Here is a 21,569-nt window from a genome sequence, read left to right as displayed (position 1 = left end):
GGCGAGAGGCGAATCTCCACGCGTGGAGTCGATTGGAGGGGAGCCGTTATGCAAATGTCCACTCATCTGTATGGAAAAGTTATTGTTCCCTTTACGGAAACATATACGCACCTCGGCAACGGCCCCGTCCCATCATGTCGCACGAGCAATTTCAACTCACGTGTTGGCCCCCGGAAATTAAGTCACTTTCTTTATTGTCCGCATGAATCAAGCGAGCTCATTCTTGTGCTGTGACAGTGAGATCTATGGCTACAAACCAGCGCCCCCCCACCCCCCGAGTCCACCCCCCCAAAATAAAGCAGGCCAGCAGCTGACTCCATCTCGCTGAACTGTATTTATGGCGGCTGTGGTTGTTTAAAGCTTGTACCGTCTGAAATGAAAAATGTCTTATCAGCGTTGGACACAGAGGGTCTCCAGGAAACGTTGAAATAAATCACATTTTCCAACATTTTCCTCGTTGAATATTTTCTTTCCCGCGAAGAATCCAGAGCTCTCGTAGATATATCCTCACCCCCCCCCCCCACCTTTAACCGTATCTGACAAAGTGTGATAAATACATCAAGACTTGTATCATCTGCAGAAAATGAATCTGCAGGAAATCTTCAGGGCGCCGGAGCCGTGCACTTAGGTGTCAGTAGGCAACAACATTAGCATCAAGCGAAGCTTTCCACTCTAAAATACTGCAGCTTTGTGTCCTCCTTCCCACCGTCAGTGCATTAAGCTTTAATATTGTGCTATATCGGATGAATTCTGTGCTGTTTTTGCACCGATTTGGGGTCACGAAGGCGCCACTCGAGATTTCACTGTAATTTTCACATCTTCTGTCGTCAGTGGGAATTTCTTCTCATTCTTCGGTGTTACTTTTATCCTCTTTTCAAGTTTGTGTTTTGATGAATGGCTGAACCTTCCAAAGGATCCCTGCTGGCTCTGTCTGCGCAATTTATCTTAATAAATCCAGTTTTGAGCTTACTTCCTCCTGGACTCACATTAGGATGCAACGCGTCCACCGACTGCGCGCCAGCCATTTTCCCAACAATTTTAAACGTTTACTTTCCATGTGACTCTTCCTCCTGCTGCTCTGCAGATTTGTTTTTGCAACTTAAAAAACGGAGCGGTTGTTACGATAGTAAAACAAGTCAGCTCACTTTGCATTTGAAATCGAACGGATGCTTTTGTCCCAGTTTTTACCGGCGCGATACGACACATTTTGTTGCAGAGGAAAAACATTCTGCCGCCGTCGTACCTTAAGGTGGAGAGTCTCCACCCACTGTCCCACCACCTTATACTCCGGAGTGGAGGTGTTGGTCATCTGGAACTGGAACAGGTCGTAGCGTCCGGGAGCGTCGCCGTTTTTGTTGAACAGGACGGAGGTTCCGGCGCTGCCTGCAGGGGGGGGGAGAGGGAACATGGGGGGGAACGTGTGAGACACCAGCTTCACAAGGTTTGACATGATTCCTGACAGGGAAACATCACCCTTTAACCCCTTAGCCTCCAACTGCGCGGTGGCCTAAATGTGCCGCGGCGTAAAGCCGCCAAGCACGGTGACCTACATCTGACACCTTAATGGCACAGGAACAGGCTCCCCGCTGACCAACACGGCACCTCCACTGCATCAGTGGCGCTCCGCAAAGGCCACTCTGTCTGCAACGTCAGCCACGGCGACGCTATTAATGGTGATTTCAGACGTGTGCTCGGTTCCTAAATAAAGCGCGGCGGTCGCAGAGTTGACACCAACAGGGGAGAGGAGACGCGGGTCAGCCAAACGCATCATATGCCTCCCATCTGCTCTGGCTGTGCAGCAGCCTGACTGAAGCAGAGCCCCCCAAGATATCCCTAATTAAGTCAGAGAGGAGCACGGACACCTGAAACATTATGCAGGAAGGGAGCAGTTGTTGAAATATGCATTTGTGGGGGCTTTCAAGACTCCTTTGTGGATATATGTTATACACGTGCACTCAATTATGCAAACCTCAGAGCTGCAGGAGGGGGCGCACATGCACTCATACAGATGTCAGTCACAGGCAGGTCTCCATCGCCGCCGCGGCTGAAGAACAGAATTAATGAGAAAGGAATGTTTGCAGCCTCTCTTATAGATGATACCTGCATTGTTAACGAGGTAATTTATTTTCCCACCGACAGGCGAAAGTGACAAAGCTGCTGCATTTTACATGATTCTTCACCTTGGTGGTGAATAAAGTATAGCTGCACGAGCGGAGGTACCATTTTTGAATCGGGACGGGGGGGGCGGCTGATGACAGTTGGTGTGGGAACTCAGCACCTCGCCGACTTTGGCCATGGAAATCGAAGGGAAGGAGCGAGGAACACGTGTCCGAACCCGCTTTGAGGAACACGTCTGTTGTATGTGGCGCAGACAGGCGAGCCTTCTGAGGGGGAGGCCACCGCCCCCCCCTTTACGTTCCAGCAGAGGGAAACTCTGTTCTTCTTTCTTCCTCCCTAAGGATGCCCGCCAATGACGAACGTTCCCGAGCAGAAGAATCCTGTCGAAGGTGGAGGATTCCAGGGAGGGGAAAGAAAATACCCAGGACCGATTCTTTTCTCTCTTTTATTCCTCATTTGAAGAGGCTGTTTTTGGCTTCCACCGAACGAGAGCTAAAAACAACAGCGCCCGTAATCCACATACACGGTTGAGATCAAGAACGGGGCATCCGTGTTGCGAGGTAGCCGTGATGGAGCGGTAGGGGCGATCAGGGAAGCTAGCTTTAAAGCCAAATTACAACTGGGGGTCGGGAAGGGGGGGTCAGCCACCGCTCCATCACTTTGGCTTCAGCCAAACATCCTTGTTGATGTAGCTTATAAAGATGTACAGACGTTGACAGGGTAGCGACTTGTGTGAGCAGCAGCTGTGACGAGGTGGTGGTGTTGGTGTGTGTGTGTGTGTGTGTGTGTGTGTGTGGGGGGGGGGGCATGTCTGCACGCCTCAGTAAAAACATACACAAGTAAACAAACAGAGTTATTCCATCACGGTGCAATGAGTGATTACGCACTTCAGCGTTGGAGCAAATAATAAGGTGTCGTTTTCTTTGCCGGACTAATAAAAACATCAGGAATCTCATTTACGCCCCCCCCCCCCCCCCACCCACCCCTTCCCCCCAAAAAAGTCCAAGGGGATCTTTTGAAGGAAACAAAACGGCCGGTGTACGATCCTCAGCGGGAGCGATGTCGGCCATGAAAGATTCATGCCTTTGCATGTGGCTGCGAACATGACAAAAGTGCACGGCTGCCGTGCCGTGACGAGCGTCGTGGGCAGACTCGGGATCCACCGCTGCGTTCCTCTCGCATCATTATTCTCTCCCCTTTTTTCTCACATTTGTTTCTTTATTTCGGTCTCTCTCGGTCTCCAGCTCGGAGGCCGAGGCGCAGAGGGGAGCTCGACACTCCTTCCCTCTCAAACGAACATTAGCAGAGGCGCATACACAGGATCATGTTTTTTGGCTCCGGTGGAAATGCAATAAGGGGCAGCAGATATGCCGAACCACCCCACAACAACATTTGCCTGCCAGTAAAAAGACGTAGGAATATAAAAGCAAGAGTTAGAGGACATAAAGGCAGCAGGGATCTGATTTTTGGCTCAGGTGAAATTCGTCTCTTTCTTTACTAAATTACTAAAATATAAGACGGAGCTCAATCGGATTGAGATTGGACTGCGGGCTCCTGATATGGTGCCAGTCTGCACTTACGTAAAGGAATCAACGCTCAGACAAGTGTTTATAGTCTTTCCTTATTTTAAGCTGAATTCTGAGGGCCACACTGCATTGCAGGTGTAACAGAAACAGGTGTTTAGGATGCTAGTTTTGTCAAAATGGCATTTTTGAGGTTCCTTTTCCGTTAAAACCTTCATATCTAATATTTTCTGACATTAAAATAAAAGAGCTCCATAAAGGCGCACGCTCAGACACGTCCCCATTAAAGTGATAAAATCACGTCCTTGGTGGAAATGTCACAAGTGGTCGTCATTAGCCGCGTCTTTGATTTTCCTCACGGGTCAGACAAACGTCATCATCAAAGCAAAATAACAAAAATGAAAGAGCAACGTGGCTAATGAAGTCATGTGACCAGACACTTCACCTTCTCCTAATGGAGAAGCTTTTCAGAAACATTTCAACAACCAGTCGTTCAGAAGAGTCACACACTGAATCACACACTGAATCACACACACAACGAATCACACACTGAATCACACACTGAATCACACACAGACACACACATCCTTGTACTTCTATCCTTGTGAGGACACTATGCATTACCCAGTTCCTCTCTCTGCACTAACCATGAACTTAAAACCACATCATAAACCTCAAGCAGTCCTTTGAAGTTATTGGGACTAGTCAAAATGTCCCCCCAATGTCCCCAAAAACATGTCCTCAATTTACTGGAATGCTTATTTTGGTAGTCAATATGTAGCCAGTACCAGAAGGCACACACACACACACACACACACACACAGGCACACACTCACGTACGCACGCACGCACGCACGCACGCATGCACGATTGATATAATTTCTCTTTAAAAAATGAAACAAAAAAAATCTCATTTGGCTTTTCCGCTCTTACTTTCAACATTAAATGTAATAAGAATCTATCTTTACCTTGATCAAAGGATTTTACGACGTTCCTGTGAAAATTATGGGCTACGTTTGGAAAATTAAGGGCAAAATTAGGACGTGTATTTAACACCTGGAGCGTAATTTGTGACTGACCAATTAATCAACCAGCCAGCTAAAAAAATACAAAACGATGTAATTATTTTATTAGCAGCTGGTAGAAGCAGAGATACTGCCGATGTACCCTTGAGCAAGGTACTGACCCCTCAAATACTCATAGCACCTGTCTGGAGAAGCCTTCTCACTCTGTTTCATCGCCGTAATACACGACTTCATTTATTTGTTCAAAAAGCTTCGTGTTTTTTTTTATAAAAGAAAAAAGCAGCAGTTGTCTAAAAGAACTGAATTTGCCTTTGATGTAATAATGACATAAATCTCCCCCTTCTATAGATGATAAAGGAGGGTCAAATTTGCATATTTAAAGATCAGTTTGGAAAAAGAATGGAACTGACAGAAGTGATAACACAAAAAGTTCAACGACCCAGTGATTCTGTAGCTGGTTAAATTTGAGTTGAACAATGACCTTTAATGCACACAAAGCCCGATGATTAAAACCTTTTGTATCAAGAAAATTGGATACATAATTAATCGCTTGCATCTGGCAGGTCGGTGGTATCTGTCCCACAACATTTACCGGAACAGCTATGGGCAGTCAGACGAGTAAATGACGAGCAGCTATTCTTTAAGTGAATCTCGGTGTTTACATGAATAAATAAACACTCCGGTACATGCTTACGTGTTTTAAACAAAAGGGAGATTAAGTATTAATTGGTGAGGTTAAATGATGATCCAATTTTTTTTATGCTAGGCTAAGCTTATTATTTTTGCTGAATGCAGCTAGAAAATTAGCAAACATGCATGCAGTTGGTATTACCTATGATAAATATAAAGAGGACGTCATCATTCCCAACACCGCCTTTACATTAAGTCAGAAATGAAACAAGGATCTGTGTAGGAGCAGCTTTTGATAGATGGAGACGCTCTAAGTCCAGAAGAATTTGAAGATCCAACGCTGATGTTCCTAGTTTTCTCCTGGACGGTTACGTTTCAGCTAAGTTTGGGTAAATTGATCGTAATTAATATAGGCATGGACGTGTAATATATCCTCTACAGTGGAATAAAGTCATGCATGTTCATTCAGAGTTCACGAGTGCACATATAGGTGGTAATAAATTGTTTGAGAGAGAAAAGAAGCGACGACTCTTCATTGCAAACATTAGCGATGCATTATCAAAGCCCCTTCTCTGGCATAATGCTGTAGCGATGCTGTGGATACATTTCCAATATCCGCCCGGCCATTATGGCAATATGGAACCTAAGTGAGACAGTAAATCAGTCAAATGCAGATGTTCTTGCTCGATCCAGCATCCTAACTAGCAACCTCTACTGTGGGGGGAGGCGGAGGGACACAACACTCCACAATGTTTTGAATGGGATTGCAGTACCAGCTGTGGCCACATGTGCTGAGGAAACTCTGAGTGAAGAAATTAAATCCTCTAATAATGTCGAGGAAGGAAACATCTGGATCCAAACCGAGTTGCAGTGTCCTGAAATGATCAGTGATCGGGGCGGCTCTGATGGAGCCGTGGGGGCTTTTCCTCAGTTTGGGGACTGTAAACGCTCCGTCGCCTCCATCTTTGAAGCCCGGGCAAAAGAATTTCCAGAAGTAATTGCTTGGTTGACCTCGGTGCTCTGGCTGAGGCGTGACGTGGTTGAGGTTCTCACAGGTATGGCGGCGCCACGTCAAGGCTGAAACCAGATTTTCTTTTATCGGATCAGACGATGTGCCGCCGCCACTGTGGCTGCTGATGTGATTATTTATCAAGTCAAACAGAATTACAGTCACCTGAACAGGCAGGAACGACTCTGAGGCGGGAAAACCTTCAGCCAAATATGAAGTTCGAATAGATAAAAGCTAATTTTAACAACTGATCTGTTTATCCTAAAGTTTCTCACAACAGGATGGCAGTAAAAACCAGATCGATGGGACCATTATGGCCTTCCAAAAGGTCATTTTGTCTGGATAAAATGATGCCGCTCTCTGAGTTTATGCAGGTTCAGTAGATTTATCGGCATCAAATTTCGTAAATCTCATCAGATTCTGAATGGAGGTGAAGTTATTTTGATCTATGGGCGGATACATTGAAGACACGACTATTATTTCATCTGTTATTCTTTTGCGATGGTCTCTTGTTTCCACTCTATGGGGGAAAAAACACCATTTTTCAGTTGTTTTGACTTGACATTTTAAGACACTCTGAGCTACAATCGCGTTTTGGCCACCAAATCAACAACATAAAACATCTTAATGAACCGATCGACCAGATCAGGACGAGCAGTTTGGCTCACCGTTGAAGCTGGTGTTGCGGATGTACTTCAGCAGCGTCTTTCCCTCCGCGGACTCCATCCGTGGGCAAACGCCAGGATAATCGGGGCACAGGTCCTTGTGCATATTGTGCAAGGCATGGGCCATGGCGTACACCGCGTCAATCACAAACTGCACTTTCCCTTCCTGCTCGTACTTGGAGTCAATTCCGATGCGCTCCTGGCCTGAGGGAAGAAACGAGAAAAAAGGGGACTTGGAGCCAAACACATCATTACCCAGCAGAGATTACAGCATCTCGGAGCTGCCCGTTACCTCCAGCCTCCATTTTACTCAGCACATTTAGATTTTTCTGCAGGAACAGAGGTGAAAATGTGTATTCAAGCTGAGTTTATCACCAACGTAGCACATCAAGAACTTTAAAGAGGCATGAAACAGTCCACACCTGAAGCCCTCAAAGATCATCCGTATTATAGTGACATGCTCTTCAGGAGTATCCAGATGGAGCTCATTTATGTCCTCTCCACAGCGCGTTGCCCTTTAGCTACGACTAGCTCACGACACTGTCGCGCCCCTCGCATGCATAATGTCGCAGTTTTGTTTTTGGCTGCAAATCGAATCATCCGGCGAGTGAAACCCGCACCTCGAAGAATGAAAATTATAACAACGAAAATACCGGCGGTGTCGGAAATAACAATAATTATGAGCGTCATTCTCGTGATTATGATGTTAATGGGAAAAAAACCAACAAAAAACTCCCAGTAAACACTGAAGCGTCGCAAAGAAAGTAACAGGAAATATTGGAGAAGATTCCGAGAGGGAATGTTTGCGCTCGGCTGTTTGGGAGCAGCTGCTAACACGACACGTTCAGGGAGGCGGGAGACTTGTTCGACCTGAAGGAGGTCAAGCGCAGGCCTTGACTCTCCTGCCGCTACCGCACATTTCAGCCCACACGTAACCTTTCCCGAGCACAATGGAGATGCATGGAGCGCGAGACGCATGCAAGCTGCATTTATCCCTCATAAATATCAGCTCGGCCGGACATTGGATGAACGGGAGACGCGGAGACAGTTTCTCCGGCTCGCTCCGCTCCACGTCAGCGGGGACGCTCATCTTCGGTCTTCTGCCAACTCCAGATTGTAATGAAATCAAATCCTTCGGCTAACAGCAGTTTGCGTGGCGCCGCCATCGCTCTCATCGCACATGCGAGCGAGATTAATGCGGCCGCCCCGCATCGTGGGCGTCGCCCTCGTAGATAATAAATGCGGCGCGACGCTTGTCACCGTTGGCAGGGAGTTTAGGTAATAACAGCATGCATCACCGTTGGGAACGATACTGCCATTACTGCCACCACAGAGAATGAGCGCGTGAACGGTATTTATCCTGCCCACCCTCATTCCCCCCCATTATTTCTGCTCTGGGAGAAGGTTCCGCGCGCTTCGCTCAGACTGAGTCGGAGCTGTGTCGCGGTCACGCTGTGACTCGGGCAAGTCATGAAATAATAAACTTTCCCCGTCCTCCTCCCGCTGGTGGTAGCTGCCAGAGCCACGTCTCGCCAGAAGAGGACTCCGACCACAACGTGAGTAAAAGGTCAACCTCACGGAGGCTGATTAAATATGTGAATCTTCCATTCGTGTAATAGCCCCGAGCCTGAGCCTCCCTGGTGTCGGCCTGCTCTACCTGTGCACTTGCGGCTGGTGTCTTCTCTCTTGGAGGAGCTGAGAAGCCTGCAGTCGAAGTTTTCCTCCCAGAACTCGGCAAACCACACGTTCCTCCGATTGTTCTCCAGCGTGAGCCCGGTGAAGTATTCATCAAAGCCTGGGGAACAGAAGGGGAGAGGAAATGGGAGAGCGGCTCACTTCCGCACCAATTATCAACCTGGAGGAAATGAGGCAGAACTGGTGCATCGGGGGCAATGGTGGCGCCGGCACCAGCGCCGGCTGCTCGGCGAAAACACACCGGCAAGCACTATTTCCTCAAAAGTTGAGCAAAGTGGTTCTTCTTCCTCTCGTTCCCCATAGAACTTTAATCACTTCTTTCATCTAGGAAATTACATAAATTAAGAAACAGGATGTATAATAAATAACGTCAGGAGCGTAAGTGGTGCTGCCGCTGAGGCGCCTCAGGCTGCAGCAGCAGGTCAGAGAGGTGAAGCTAAAAAAGGCTCCTTCTGCCCTTCATCATCCATCGCAGTCCAGACAGAGCGACGGCTTCGGCAGAGCTTCCACACGACTCCGCTGCACTTGCTGCACTGATGCTAATTGGCTCTCTTGTTTGTGCAGCTTAACCACCTGCTGGGGATGAAAGAAACCGGCACATTCGCCCTCTTGCGATTGTTTCGGGCTTTTTTGGTTTGAGAAACGTGTTCTGTCTGGGGAATCATTTGGATTTTTCCCATCTCTCAGTCTCTGTCTGCGTCTCCGCACTCTCCTCGTAGTCGGTCGTGGGTAGGTGATGAAGTCTAATCAGAGCTGAATGATTCAGCCAATTTTACTTTCCCAGAGACGCTGGTGATTCATTGTGGATTAATACGCTCCTTGTTGTCTCCAGAGTATTCCGTTTTTCTTTGCTAAATGTTCCCTAATTAAAGGAACCTTCATAAACCTCAGACTTTCAAATTTCCTCAATTGTGATGATGAGTGGTTATTAGCATTACGACATTAGACGGCACATGCTGACAATATTCAATTTCTCTGGGGAATTTATAAATGCCATTCTGCTGAATGCCGTATAATTTCCTCATTCGCTTCCTTCCCCTGGCAGGAGGATTCATCTGAACCGAGGAGAGAGAAGGAAAAAAAAAAAAACTCAACACCTAGGCACTTAGCTGGTAATGACAACTGTTTGGTCGGTAACGTTGAAAAAAAAGAAATCGACAAATTATCAAAAGGAGAATAAAGCTCGGCGTGTGACGAAACTCTTACTAGCCGTTGTGAAGGCTGAGCTAAAATGGATGAAAATATGAAGCTGCGGTGACGGCGAGAGTTTGACGGTTTCCAGATGCTTCTGCGGGAGTCGGGCTTTCATCACGACGCGTTCAAGGTCAACCCTCCCCCCCCCCCCAACCAGGAGCAGCGTTGTAAGTCATCCAGCAAAATGAAGACCGCTCGAGTAGAAACAGATCAGGCAGATGAAAGTGGGGGGAGGAGCTACCTGGTATTCACAAAATATGACTTAATTGATCCAGGCTGACAGTCGGCTCATCAGGGGATGTGGAAAACGGTCAAGGCCGAGGCGTTTTCCAGGAAAGTCTGGCGTGCTGGGGCGTGCACGTTATGATTCAGGTTTAGTGAATCAGAGCAACAGGAGAGAAATGGCGGCGAAGAACGTGACCTGACCTATAAGCAGCTTTCATTGTTGCAGACAGTGGCAATGGCGGGAATGCACACGTTGGTTTATTAGCAATCACATATTCCAGAGGATGAACTCTTGGCCGGTGCCGGTACGACCTCAGACTGGGCCGCTATTTTAAATCTCTGCCTCGTGTCATTGACCTCATAATGTCGAGGCTCCCGTCTGTGCGAGGCTCCCATCTCCAACGTGGTCTTATTGCCTCCCCGTCTCCTCTCCCACTTCCAGACTATCTCTTCCCTCGCGCGAGCCGTCCGGCAATTTCTTGCGTGCGCCCTCATTTTTGCAAGACTTTTCCTTGCGTCAATTCAGTTTTGTATTAAAGCTCAGAATGTCCCCCCAGTGTCGGCTTCAACATTTGGGAGCAGTTCTGGAATATTATTCTTCAGCTAAAGGCCCATCCTCCCTTTATTGAATATCTTCAAATCACTCTCTTTAGTTACATTTTGTCTTAGCTATAATACTGTCCATAGTTTTATTTGAAAATTAAAACAGGGATATTCTGAATTAAGACTTGGGTGCCCCTTGGATACCGGGGTTGCTTTCAGACTGGGGAAAATGGTGATAGCCAAGTATTTTACACATTTACAATTTATAAGTAGTTGGAAAATGCCTCACCGCTAGTGAAGAACATTATGGTATTGGGGCCATCGAGGACAGACGCTACTAGGCCTGTTTTTCAAAGGGGCCACTTTGTGTTTTGAAGGAGATGTTTGGTGCAAAGTGCCATTTTTCAGGCAAAGACCACTTTCATGATGTGGCAGATGAAGCAGAATCCATTAAACCTCTGAGACATGGAAGCTACTGTATGTTAGCACCTTCCAAAATCTCCACCATAACTACAAACTACGCCAGGGAACATCCATTGAATGGTGACTATAATAGGATAGCTTTTCTCACTCTCTCTGCTTGAAGGATTGGTAGATAAAACCATCAGATGAAGAAGAAAGGCCATTCCGAGTCTAGGAGTGTTAAGCTACACATCAATGGAATGGCAGGGAATGTCAAAGCGTAGCTAATAGCTGCTAGCACTATTTAGCACTGATTTGGAGAGAGCCTGGAGATGAAGTGTGTGATGCTGTGACTAAACCGTAAGAGAGGAAATCGCAGCACCAAGATCTGGTAGGCAACAATCTTTTGCTGAGTACATCTGAGCACTGACACTTTTATTTAAAACACAATAGGATTTTTGCATCATTTTAGATGTGCCCTATGTAATAAAATCCCAGGTTTACAGTAAACATTTGCCGGTCCTCAGCCTTTGCGACTAATGTCTAAATGATGGACTCGCAGCTAATGTGTAAATGATGACCTCGTTAACGGCGCGCTGCATCAAAAGGGCCGTTGGATCCCTGGTTGCTACTGCACACATTAAAGCTGGAAAGGAGAGAAAAGACTCAAACAAAACACGGTTAAAAATTAATTAAAGTCATTTCTAGTAGAGCTAGCATCGGCTAAACTTTCAGTCAAAACCAGGATATCCGTTCAGTGACCCCCAGAAGTCATGTAGAATTCATGTTCAGTAGTCCGTAGAGGAAAGAAGGTATGCGAGTGTGACTGTGTGTGTGTGTGTGTGTGTGTGTGTGTGTGTGTGCACGACTGTGTGTGTGTGTGTGTGTGTGTGTGTGTGTGTGTGTGTGTGTGTGTGTGTGTGCACGACTGTGTGTGCAGCCTACCTTCGATGGAGGAGCGTTTGGGCAGTATAGTGATGGCTCCAACTGCTACGTCCTCGAACTGGTGGATGGCGCTGCTCTTGGCCCCCCAGCTGTCAGAACCAATCCACAGGAAATTGCCCACCTGATTGGCCCTTTTGGTAGCATTGAGAACTTCCCTGCAATGACAATTGTTGTCACGTTTTTTAAAAAGCGCCAGCGCTGCCATCGCATATCTAATAATGGAAAAAAGCAGAGGCAGCTTTATGGAAATGCTACGATGGAAAAAATCAATCGTCGCCATTATTGTGTGTTTAAAGGTTAAAAAGAGTTTCAGCAGAAAATTAAGCTCTTATTTACTCATTTGGATTTTACAGACCCCCCCATCAAAAATAAATAAAACAGCACCTCTGCTGCGCTGTTGTTATCCATATTCCCTCTCCTGCTTGGAGGTGTATTTATATTTGTTTTTGTCAGAGGTGTGTTTGTCTAGCATGCTTGGCGGATCTGTGCCTCAAGCATGACTCCAGGAGCCGCAGCTCCGTGATTAAAACCCCAAACGTGGCGCCCCATCAACGCCGCACCCCTCACCGTATGTCTTCCTCGTTGGCGAAGATGATGACTGCCCGCGAGTAGTGTGTTTCCAGCAGCTGTTGGATCGCTTTGTCGTAATCCTCCAGCTTGGGGTTGTGGGGAATTTTCAAAGACTGGGCGATGCAGATCCCACCTTTTTTTTTTAATAGGGAGAAAAGAAAGAAACGATCAGGCCTCTGGGACGACCGCAGCCTTTCACTCATTCCCACACAAACAAGCAGACAAACACAAAAGCCTCGGGTCAAAATAGCTGTTTCCCGCTCCCGCGAAGAGACGAGAACACCATCCCGAGACTTTGATGACGCTGTCACGTGTGCGCTACATACATTTACATGTCTGCGAAAATCTGCGCGCCCTCCGTCTGAGCCCCGGGATCGCTCCGCGGAGACATTGGGAACGCAATCCTGGAAATTCAATGATGCAATTTGACGCCAAGGGAGAGATTTCTACTTTATGGATCAGAGGGAAAATCTGACGGCTTGCCATCGACTTTTTACTTAAAGTCATCGGACGTGGAGGGAATCAGCTAGCAGAGGTGCTAATCGCAAACTGGCTGGATGTTATTACTCATAATGAATCACTCAGACAGATCGCCGCCGCTGCGTTCGTACAGAATGAGAGGCGCTGATTGCTCCTGCGCTTTGATTAATAGATATCTGGCATAGCGCGTTGCTACGGTTGGCGTCGAGATGCTGTTTTCTTTGGGATCGCGTTGAACAGCTCATTAGAGGGGAGAAAACTTCTATCGGCAGAGTTCGTCTTCACTGCCGCGCGGTGATTACGGGTCTGGGGGGGCGAGCTCACCTTTGAGTCAATCTGGATAAACACAGGAGATGATCACCTGTGTGATATAACGGCATAACGACCGCGGGCCCAGGCTGGGGGCAGCAACCGGCTTCTCCAGTCAACAGCAAAGCTTTACCCAACCCAATTAAAATTTCTCCCACTCAGGCAATTTAATAGCCTACCCAATAACCTTTCAGTTGTAGTTTCCCTGAGTAGATGGAGGAATGGAAAGAATCTCTCTAATTGCCATCCTCCTCAGGCTCATTACTTTGATAAAAACAGCTTTTAGCTAGCAGATCTTCTCCAGTCACAGATCGCTGTGGCGTTTGTGACGGCACAACAAGGCAAAATGACAACCCGAACATCCTCGTAACTGTAGGTTGTGCTTCAAACAGCAGCAGGAGGAATGAGGTTCTCTTTCCCCCTTTTTCTGAGCAAGAACATGTTTTGGGCGCGTAAGCAGAAGCCTGGGATGGCGGCTGTTGGCTCGTCCCTGGAAATGGACTGAACATAAAGCGCGGAAATCCCGGAAATGGCTGGAAATAGCACTCGTTAAACCCCTTCTGGTACCCTGTTAAAATGAAACATGCTTGCCCTCATTTGTGCATCGAGCAGCTCTCCAAATCACGGCGACCGCTTTCAACCAGAAGTCTGACACAGTTCCAGGTTTCTGTTTTAGAAACGCTCGCGCCAATATAATGTCGGATTCCACCTTATTAGGAGCAATTTCTGTTTTCATGCATTGCGCCAAGCATGATTACCGGCTGGAATAATAATAAAAAAAACAGGAGACAACAAGACAAAAGATGATTAAACTTTCATGAAACTGCATAATGAAAAAAAAAAACCCCGCAGGCTTGTATGAAGAGTTAAAGTGCTATAAGCCTTTTGAACAGTGATATATTATAGGTCAGAAGACTGGGTGATACAGACAGAGACCACAGGAGCCACTGATGAAGATAAGAAGCATTTGGAGCACATCCCCTCTTCAAAGAGGTAGAGAGAGAGAGCGAGTGAGAGAGAAAGAGAGAGAATGAGAGAGAGAGAGAGCAGCGGAGCCGAACATGCTGGGAGCTTAAGAACGCTCTGCAGGCCCAGGACTGACGGTTGAATTATTGAATGCCTGCAGAATGCCTCATCTGTCAGTCAGTCCACTGGTCAGATGGCAGGTATGATGGAAAGGTAAGCATCGTATCAGCACCGCGGTGCCGCGGGCCGGACCGCCTTCAGCTGTCACTGGAAGGCATTCGGAGAACTTAAAAGAGTCCTCGGCTCAAACAAGGGGTTTAAAGAACAACCACGTGTCTTGGCTCGAGACGTGTCCTGAGAGACAGATGAGCGTCGGTTTCTGGGGGGATGAGGTGTTTCATTCCAACGCGCTCCAGATATAGCCAGGAAATGGGATTGCATACTGATGCTGTCCTGGGTTAGGCTGCTCTAGAACTGCAGCCAGAAATGCCATCAGTTCTGCTTGTTACTGATATTTTCTGGAGCCAGCGAGCTAATATGAAGCAGGGTCGCACCTTCCAATGATCCAGCTACTAAATAACCTGCTGTGATTTCAGATGTGGGGAAAAGAGTGTGTATATTATCAATTTTTTGGTATATTTACGGTTGAATTCTTTAGCATTTCTTACATTTTTTGTTAATATCAGATGTGGCGAAGCGACACGCAGCATCTCGATTAGCTGACGATGTTCTAATGAAATGCATCCATCATGAAAGGAGGTTCAGGTAGAAATACTGTTTCAATTATACGGCATTCCCCATCAGATACACATTTTGCATCCTTTCATATATGGAATGTTGTGGGGGTTGTAATTATTTTTTGCCTGGAAGGATAATTGGTGTACTTTATTGCTGGTTTGGATCTGAAGCAGATGATGAAATCAGTTTGAAATTAGAATGCAAAACAAAATTAACAAAATTATCTCTGTGTTACACTTCAGTCGGCTGTTGTATCAACTAAACTTGTTTAAAATTCTTCAACACAGTTGCACTTTAGATGGAAAGGTGGCTGCTTAATTGTCCTCCCCTGTTTTGATATTATGATCAAACATAACGTATTTGCACTTCCTGATCCACTTACAGTAATGTAATATTTCTATGCTTAATGATGAGGTGGTGACCCCGAGAGTGTTCGTTCTCCTCCTTCACCTTTCACGCCTCTGCTCCGCTGTGATGAATATACCTGAGACTGTTTGAATGATCGCGATGGCCAAATTCATGCAGCTCTTGGAAGTTTTCTCCCCATCTGTCTGAGCTATAGGTCGTGTGATGCTTTAACTGCCTCAATTATTCATCCTCCCTGCCCTTGGTCTGGAAAATCCACTCCAGGCCTGGAACCCAGTGTTGCTTAGTGAAATACAAATTCCTTTAAATTACAGACTCTAGATGGATTCGACCTCTCCCCTCCCTTCACCCGGCAACGCAGCACTCCCCCATATCTGAACCTCCGGGGGATCCATAATGCTGCAATTACATTTATCACCTCGACATTCTCAATGCAGATGTGCTTCCTCCAGAGGCTGACACACGGGAGCCCATCAAAAGCGCCTGACATGCCGTTAACTTTGCTATTCTACCTCTGAGCGCCCTTCCGTATCCATTTCACTGCTGGTTGGGGACCTGGCAATGTCACTGGGACATGCAAAAGTGTGGCGGCCTACTTTAGCAAGTCTGCAGGTGCAGCAGGCTTTCTACCCAGTCCTCTCCCAGCCCTCTCCCCAGTCCTCTCCCAGTCCTCTCCCAGTCCTCTCCCCAGTCCTCTCCAAGTCCTCTCCTCAGTCCTCTCCCCAGTCCTCTCCCCAGTCCTCTCCCAGTCCTCTCCAAGTCCTCTCCCCAGTCCTCTCCCCAATCCTCTCCCCAGTCCTCTCCCAGTCCACTCCCCAGTCCTCTCCCCAGTCCTCTCCCCAGTCCTCTCCCAGTCCTCTCCCAGTCCTCTCCCAGTCCTCTCCCCAGTCCTCCCAGTCCTCCCAGTCCTCTCCCCAGTCCTCTCCCCAGTCCTCTCCCCAGTCCTCTCCCCAGTCCTCTCTCCAGTCCTCTCCCCAGTCCTCTCCCAGTCCTCTCTCCAGTCCTCTCCCCAGTCCTCTCCCAGTCCTCTCCCCAGTCCTCTCCCCAGTCCTCTCTCCAGTCCACTCCCCAGTCCTCTCCCCAGTCCACTCCCCAGTCCTCTCCCCAGTCCTCTCCCCAGTCCACTCCCCAGTCCTCTCTCCCAGTCCTCTCCCCAGTCCTCTCTCCAGTCCTCTCCCCAGTCCTCTCCCCAGTCCTCTACCCAGTCCTCTCTCCAGTCCTCTCCCCAGTCCTCTCCCAGTCCACTCCCCAGTCCTCTCTCCAGTCCTCTCTCCAGTCCTCTCCCCAGTCCACTCCCCAGTCCTCTCTCCAGTCCACTCCCCAATCCTCTCTCCAGTCCTCTCCCCAGTCCTCTCCCCAGTCCTCTCTCCAGTCCTCTCCCCAGTCCTCTCCCCAGTCCTCTCTCCAGTCCTCTACCCAGTCCTCTCTCCAGTCCTCTCCCCAGTCCTCTCCCAGTCCACTCCCCAGTCCTCTCTCCAGTCCTCTCTCCAGTCCTCTCCCCAGTCCACTCCCCAGTCCTCTCTCCAGTCCACTCCCCAGTCCTCTCTCCAGTCCTCTCCCCAGTCCTCTCCCCAGTCCTCTCTCCAGTCCTCTCCCATGCTAAACCAGTGCTACTGTATTCTCTTGCTAGCATCTCTCACTCTCACACAGCCAGACGGGATCTAAGAATACAGCGTGCTGGCAAGCTGCAGCAATCAATTCCACAATGATACATTGTGGGAGGTTTTCCTCAAATGCAAGTGTTTTTATTTCATCAAATGGGAAAGCTGAACTCCGCCGCGCTGGACCAGATCCAGACAGACAGAGAAACACAAACGAGATTAGTCTCTGCCAGTTCTACAGCAGCCAGGATGGAGGTGCACAACTGCAAGGTGCCTAAAACAGGGAGGAAGGGGGAAGGAGGGGGTGGGGGGGGGGGGGGACCACAGCAGCAGAAAAATAAAAAAAGGCAGAGATCAATACGGGCTGACCATCACTCCGGTTTCAGCTGGGAGTAATGGGCAGCCATATTGCATTAGTCCTGGATGGCTCTCCTTGAAGTGGTGAGGCCAGAATCCTTCTAATGCATTTGACATTTCAGTGCAACCAAACAGCAGCAGGAAACCAAAAAGTCTGGGGGCCTTGAGGATCTTTGCTGCTGCTGCTGCTGCAGTTAAGCAATTCCCTGAAAATGTGCTTTTATTTAATGTGCTCACGATTCACATGGAGGAGCTCCTTATACCGACAGGGATATTTCCATCTTATTCCATCCCAGCAGCTCCTGGAGCAGAAATGCTGCCTTTGAATGAAAGCTTTGATTATTGTTTAGCTATTACATAATTAATGTGTTTACTAAAGATAAGATGCTATTTGAATTCCCATGTGTATGGGAATACAAAACCTTCTAAAAGGGGGTTGCAGAGAGATGAGTCAACAACAGTCTCATAATTCCGGATCTCCAGTCTGGCTGGTCAAGAGGCGAAAGAGAATCAACATGTTTTTTCATGGTGTGGGATGATTTTTTCATTCCAAGAGCCTTAAAAAAACAACTCATGAAGATAATTATTCATGTATTTAATTTAGCTTTAATTAAAAAAGTTTTTGGAGAAATTAAAGAATAAATGAAGAAGCTTGTTTCTCACCTTTTGTTTTAACCAGATAAAAAAAGGAAAATTGAAAAGAAGCGCTTTTATTGTTACTATTATTGTTGCAATTGATCCTTTTCCTCCATTGTCGCTGAGAATCGTGGCTGCGTGACCACACTGGACGCAAATGAACACGGATGAAACATTCATGCCTTATTCTCGTCGGTGCCTGTGGGATATTATTAGCATTTCCTCATTTCCAAGGTTTTCACACATTATTCCACCACGAGGAACACAGATCGCTCCCTACAGGTTTACAGGAAACGGATCGGAATCCGAGTTTGGGTCAAAATGCCCGCCCCTGTGTTTCAGCTGTGGAATGGAGGACCGCGGGGGCTAGTCCAGGCTAATGCTTCTTCCAGCATAGGAAGGAAAAAATATGTGAAATTGATGGTCAAGGATTGGTCCAAAGCCACCGGCCTTTGTAGGAAATTGTCTTCGGCGGTGCAGGAGTGTGTTTCTACAAAACCAGCCTCTGAAAACTGCTCTCAAGCACTTTTCCACAGACGGGGCACGCTGACGGCCGCGGCCGTCGACCTGCCCGTGCTCGGCTGATTGCATCACAGCACAAGAAGCAAGTAAATGAAGAGCACGTCGCTCCCTCATGGGCAAATCACATTGTTTGATCCTCATTGTGACCCAACCCAAGCCTGAATGTGAGCTTCCCAGCGTGGCTCTTTGAGCTGAAGGCTTGATTGTGACTTCAAGCAACAAAAGGCGGATGTTACCTTAAAGGAACCAACAAATAACACTGATTTTTCAGACCGCGGGAGACCTTTACTCCCCCTCCAACTGCACCAAATATTTACAAACCCACTCCTGGTCTAGTGCTGGAATAACAAGCGCTCGGGTCTGAGCCGGCTGACCGCAGAGCTGACTGACTGGCTGTCCTTTTCACCAGCGCGAATGTGAAGGCCGACGTTGCCACAGAAGGCAGAAGGAACCAAGCGTGCGTCTGCGATCAGCAGGCCGCATGCAGCAAAAAAGAAGAGCTGATTACAATTTAACACAGTGACATCCCATAAATGCAAGCTGCACTCACTATTGTGAGGCACATCCTCCCTCTAAGCCATTTCCCAACATTTCTGGGATTCATAAACTCGCTAGGGGAGCAAGAAGTTGCTGAGCGGATCAATAATTCAGTCACCCGAAACAGGTTTCCAGGATGTACTGCAAATGCAAAAGCTGTCTCCCTCTAGTGAGGAGCGCAGCAGCAATCACACAGAGGGAGGCGAGGAAAATAAACGGGGACGCTTAAATTGCAACTCATTATTAATCCTTCTTACCTGCTTCTTTAGAGAGCTGCGTGAAGGCCTCCACTCCCTTCTCGCCATAGCTGCCCTCGGAGGCGATGGTGGAGACGTAAGTCCAGCCCAGGGCCCGGATGATGTCCACCATGGCCTGGGCCTGGAAGGAGTCAGGAGGAACCACCCGCGAGAAGAAATCGTAGCGCTGGTCGTCGCTCAGCTCCGGGGCTGTCGAGGCATAGCTGATCTGTGGAATCTTGGAGAGAAGAAGACAAGTTGGGGATTACCAGAGAGCCGGGATGCATTAACTCTGGAGTTGGTCTCATCTGTGCGCGGAATCGTAAGTGACGGCTCGTTCTGGGTACGCAGATCCGTCAGAAATCACTTCCTGTTAACGGCGGAGGACTGAGCTTCTGACCCGAGGCTGACACACACGGGTGACAGTATTGTTCAAAGCCTCCAGGCTTAAGGGGGGAAAAGTCATTCAGCAAATCTGTTTATTTACTTTCTCGCTCTAAAGTTAGCAACACTAATTTCTGCTGCTGGCAAAGACGTGGCTCATAACATGATGATTTTTTTATTTTTATTTTGTCCTTGCAAATTGTCAATTTTACACATGAATAAACAAGATGTGAAATCCACGTTTAGAGCGCTGTGCTCGGGAGGGGCCGCAGGCCCGTCTTTAACCTTTGACCTTTGACCTGGTCTGTCACATGTAGTATACTCCTGCTGGCTGGAAACTTAGAATGAACGCACTGACATGAGAGTGGTGTCGAGGTTTCAGCTCGCCACAGAAGCCTGAAGGCCAATAACCTTCCGTTGTGGACTAGTTTACTTTACAAATGTGTCCAGTGGAATTTGAGCAGATGTGAGTGAGATGAATGACAGACGTTCAACTCTCCAAATTCTGATCGTGAAGAGTTTAAGTGGTTTTAAAACCCCCGACGACCTTCCAGGGTTCCATTAAGCTGTCCTCAAGTGGCCAATTCAGATTTCTAATATTTGAGAACTATTTTAAAGACAGAAGAACTACATCTGCATAATTAGGTGACATAAGAATTAGCAAGGTTACTGTCCCAGTTTTCCAATGAATGAATGACCTGAATGACATTACTGGTGAAAAATGCGTCAACAGACACTTAAATAAGATAAAAAGCATCGTAACCACACTTAGCACTGCAAGTTAACGACCTGCCGCAGGTAAATGATCTTAACAACACCCCATTTTAATTGAACTCCTCAGGAAAATGCAAAGTGTTCACTCTTCCTGGTGTGGAGGAGGGTCCCTACTAGCTCACGGATGCTCTCCTTGCCCCCAAAGATGGGAAAGAGCTCCAGGTTACAGCCTCAATTTGCGCTCTGATAATGTAAACTGAACTTTTCTGCACCAGGAGGTGTGGATTTGGGATTTGGGAATCTATAAGTGGACAATTGTCACACAGGAATAGCCTCATTATTGCACCCCAGAACTGGACCGATTTTAAAGTTATTGGGAATTATCCCTGCCAGCCTCCGCTGGTGCATTACTTATAGGATTCAGGCTAAAATCATGTCAGAAAGTAAAAGGAATTGCAGAGTTTTGCATTATTGATGACACTGTGGCCTGACTAAAAGCTGTTATTACGCGTTTTCCACTCAGTTGTTGCTTTTACAGTCCTTTTATTTTATCAGTCATTGCAAACAAAAGAGGGTCGAAACATCTCGCTAACCAGGTGAACCGAGCCTGCAGTGGCGGTGGGGAGTTGTATGAACTTCCAACTTGACTCCACTTCAGTCACTGCTGTGCACGCCGGCTGCATTCTGAAGAGTTTTTCTTGGTTTTTGCACAAAAACAATCCGTTTTTCTCACGTCAGCCCTCCAGACCGGTGCTGGTTCACGAGACTATGAGCCAAGCTAAACTCCACGGTGCTGGACTGACCTTTGTCAAACTGGATCTGCAAGAATGCTACTTCTGTTAAAAACAAACAGACTGGCTCTTCCAGTCAGTCCTCCGGGAGGGAAAGGGTGGACACAGATTAATGCGGGCCAATGATCCTTCTGCACAACAGGTGAAATATGGGCGCAATAACCTCCCCGTTGACTCCTCGCTGACGATGCTGAATAAGAGTGAAGCAATGTTTCGGCTCGCATATGAAGATTCATCCTTCATCCTCGTGCGCGGCGCTGTTGCCTCCGCGGGTGAACAGACGTGGCAAATTTCAATAAACATTCACGCAGTATTCCCAAAACGATTTGGGGAAAACACGCCGACCAGGATGAAACTAATTAGCTCCAGCTGTGGCGGGAAATTCCCT

General features: G+C 47.5%; 1 protein-coding gene across 5 annotated transcripts in view; it reads right to left on the bottom strand.

Annotated features, from left to right (window-relative positions):
• grm7 (glutamate metabotropic receptor 7) overlaps positions 1-21,569 on the bottom strand; it is a 74,428-nt gene that overhangs the window by 14,442 nt on the left and 38,417 nt on the right. For all 5 annotated transcript variants that reach the window (XM_029834054.1, XM_029834053.1, XM_029834052.1 and 2 more), the window contains exons 2-7: positions 19,314-19,530; positions 12,542-12,677; positions 11,975-12,129; positions 8,628-8,765; positions 6,974-7,174; positions 1,244-1,383 (exon numbers count right to left, since the gene is read on the bottom strand). In XM_029834054.1, the coding sequence (XP_029689914.1) occupies positions 1,244-1,383; positions 6,974-7,174; positions 8,628-8,765; positions 11,975-12,129; positions 12,542-12,677; positions 19,314-19,425 (882 nt within the window). In that variant the 5' untranslated portion in view covers positions 19,426-19,530. The remainder of the gene's footprint in view (positions 1-1,243; positions 1,384-6,973; positions 7,175-8,627; positions 8,766-11,974; positions 12,130-12,541; positions 12,678-19,313; positions 19,531-21,569) is intronic.

This window comes from Takifugu rubripes, chromosome 3 (genome assembly GCF_901000725.2).
Source record: "Takifugu rubripes chromosome 3, fTakRub1.2, whole genome shotgun sequence".
NCBI lineage: Eukaryota > Metazoa > Chordata > Actinopteri > Tetraodontiformes > Tetraodontidae > Takifugu > Takifugu rubripes.
The sequence above is the reverse complement of the archived record's forward strand: the minus strand, read 5'-3'. Positions and strand labels throughout refer to the sequence as shown.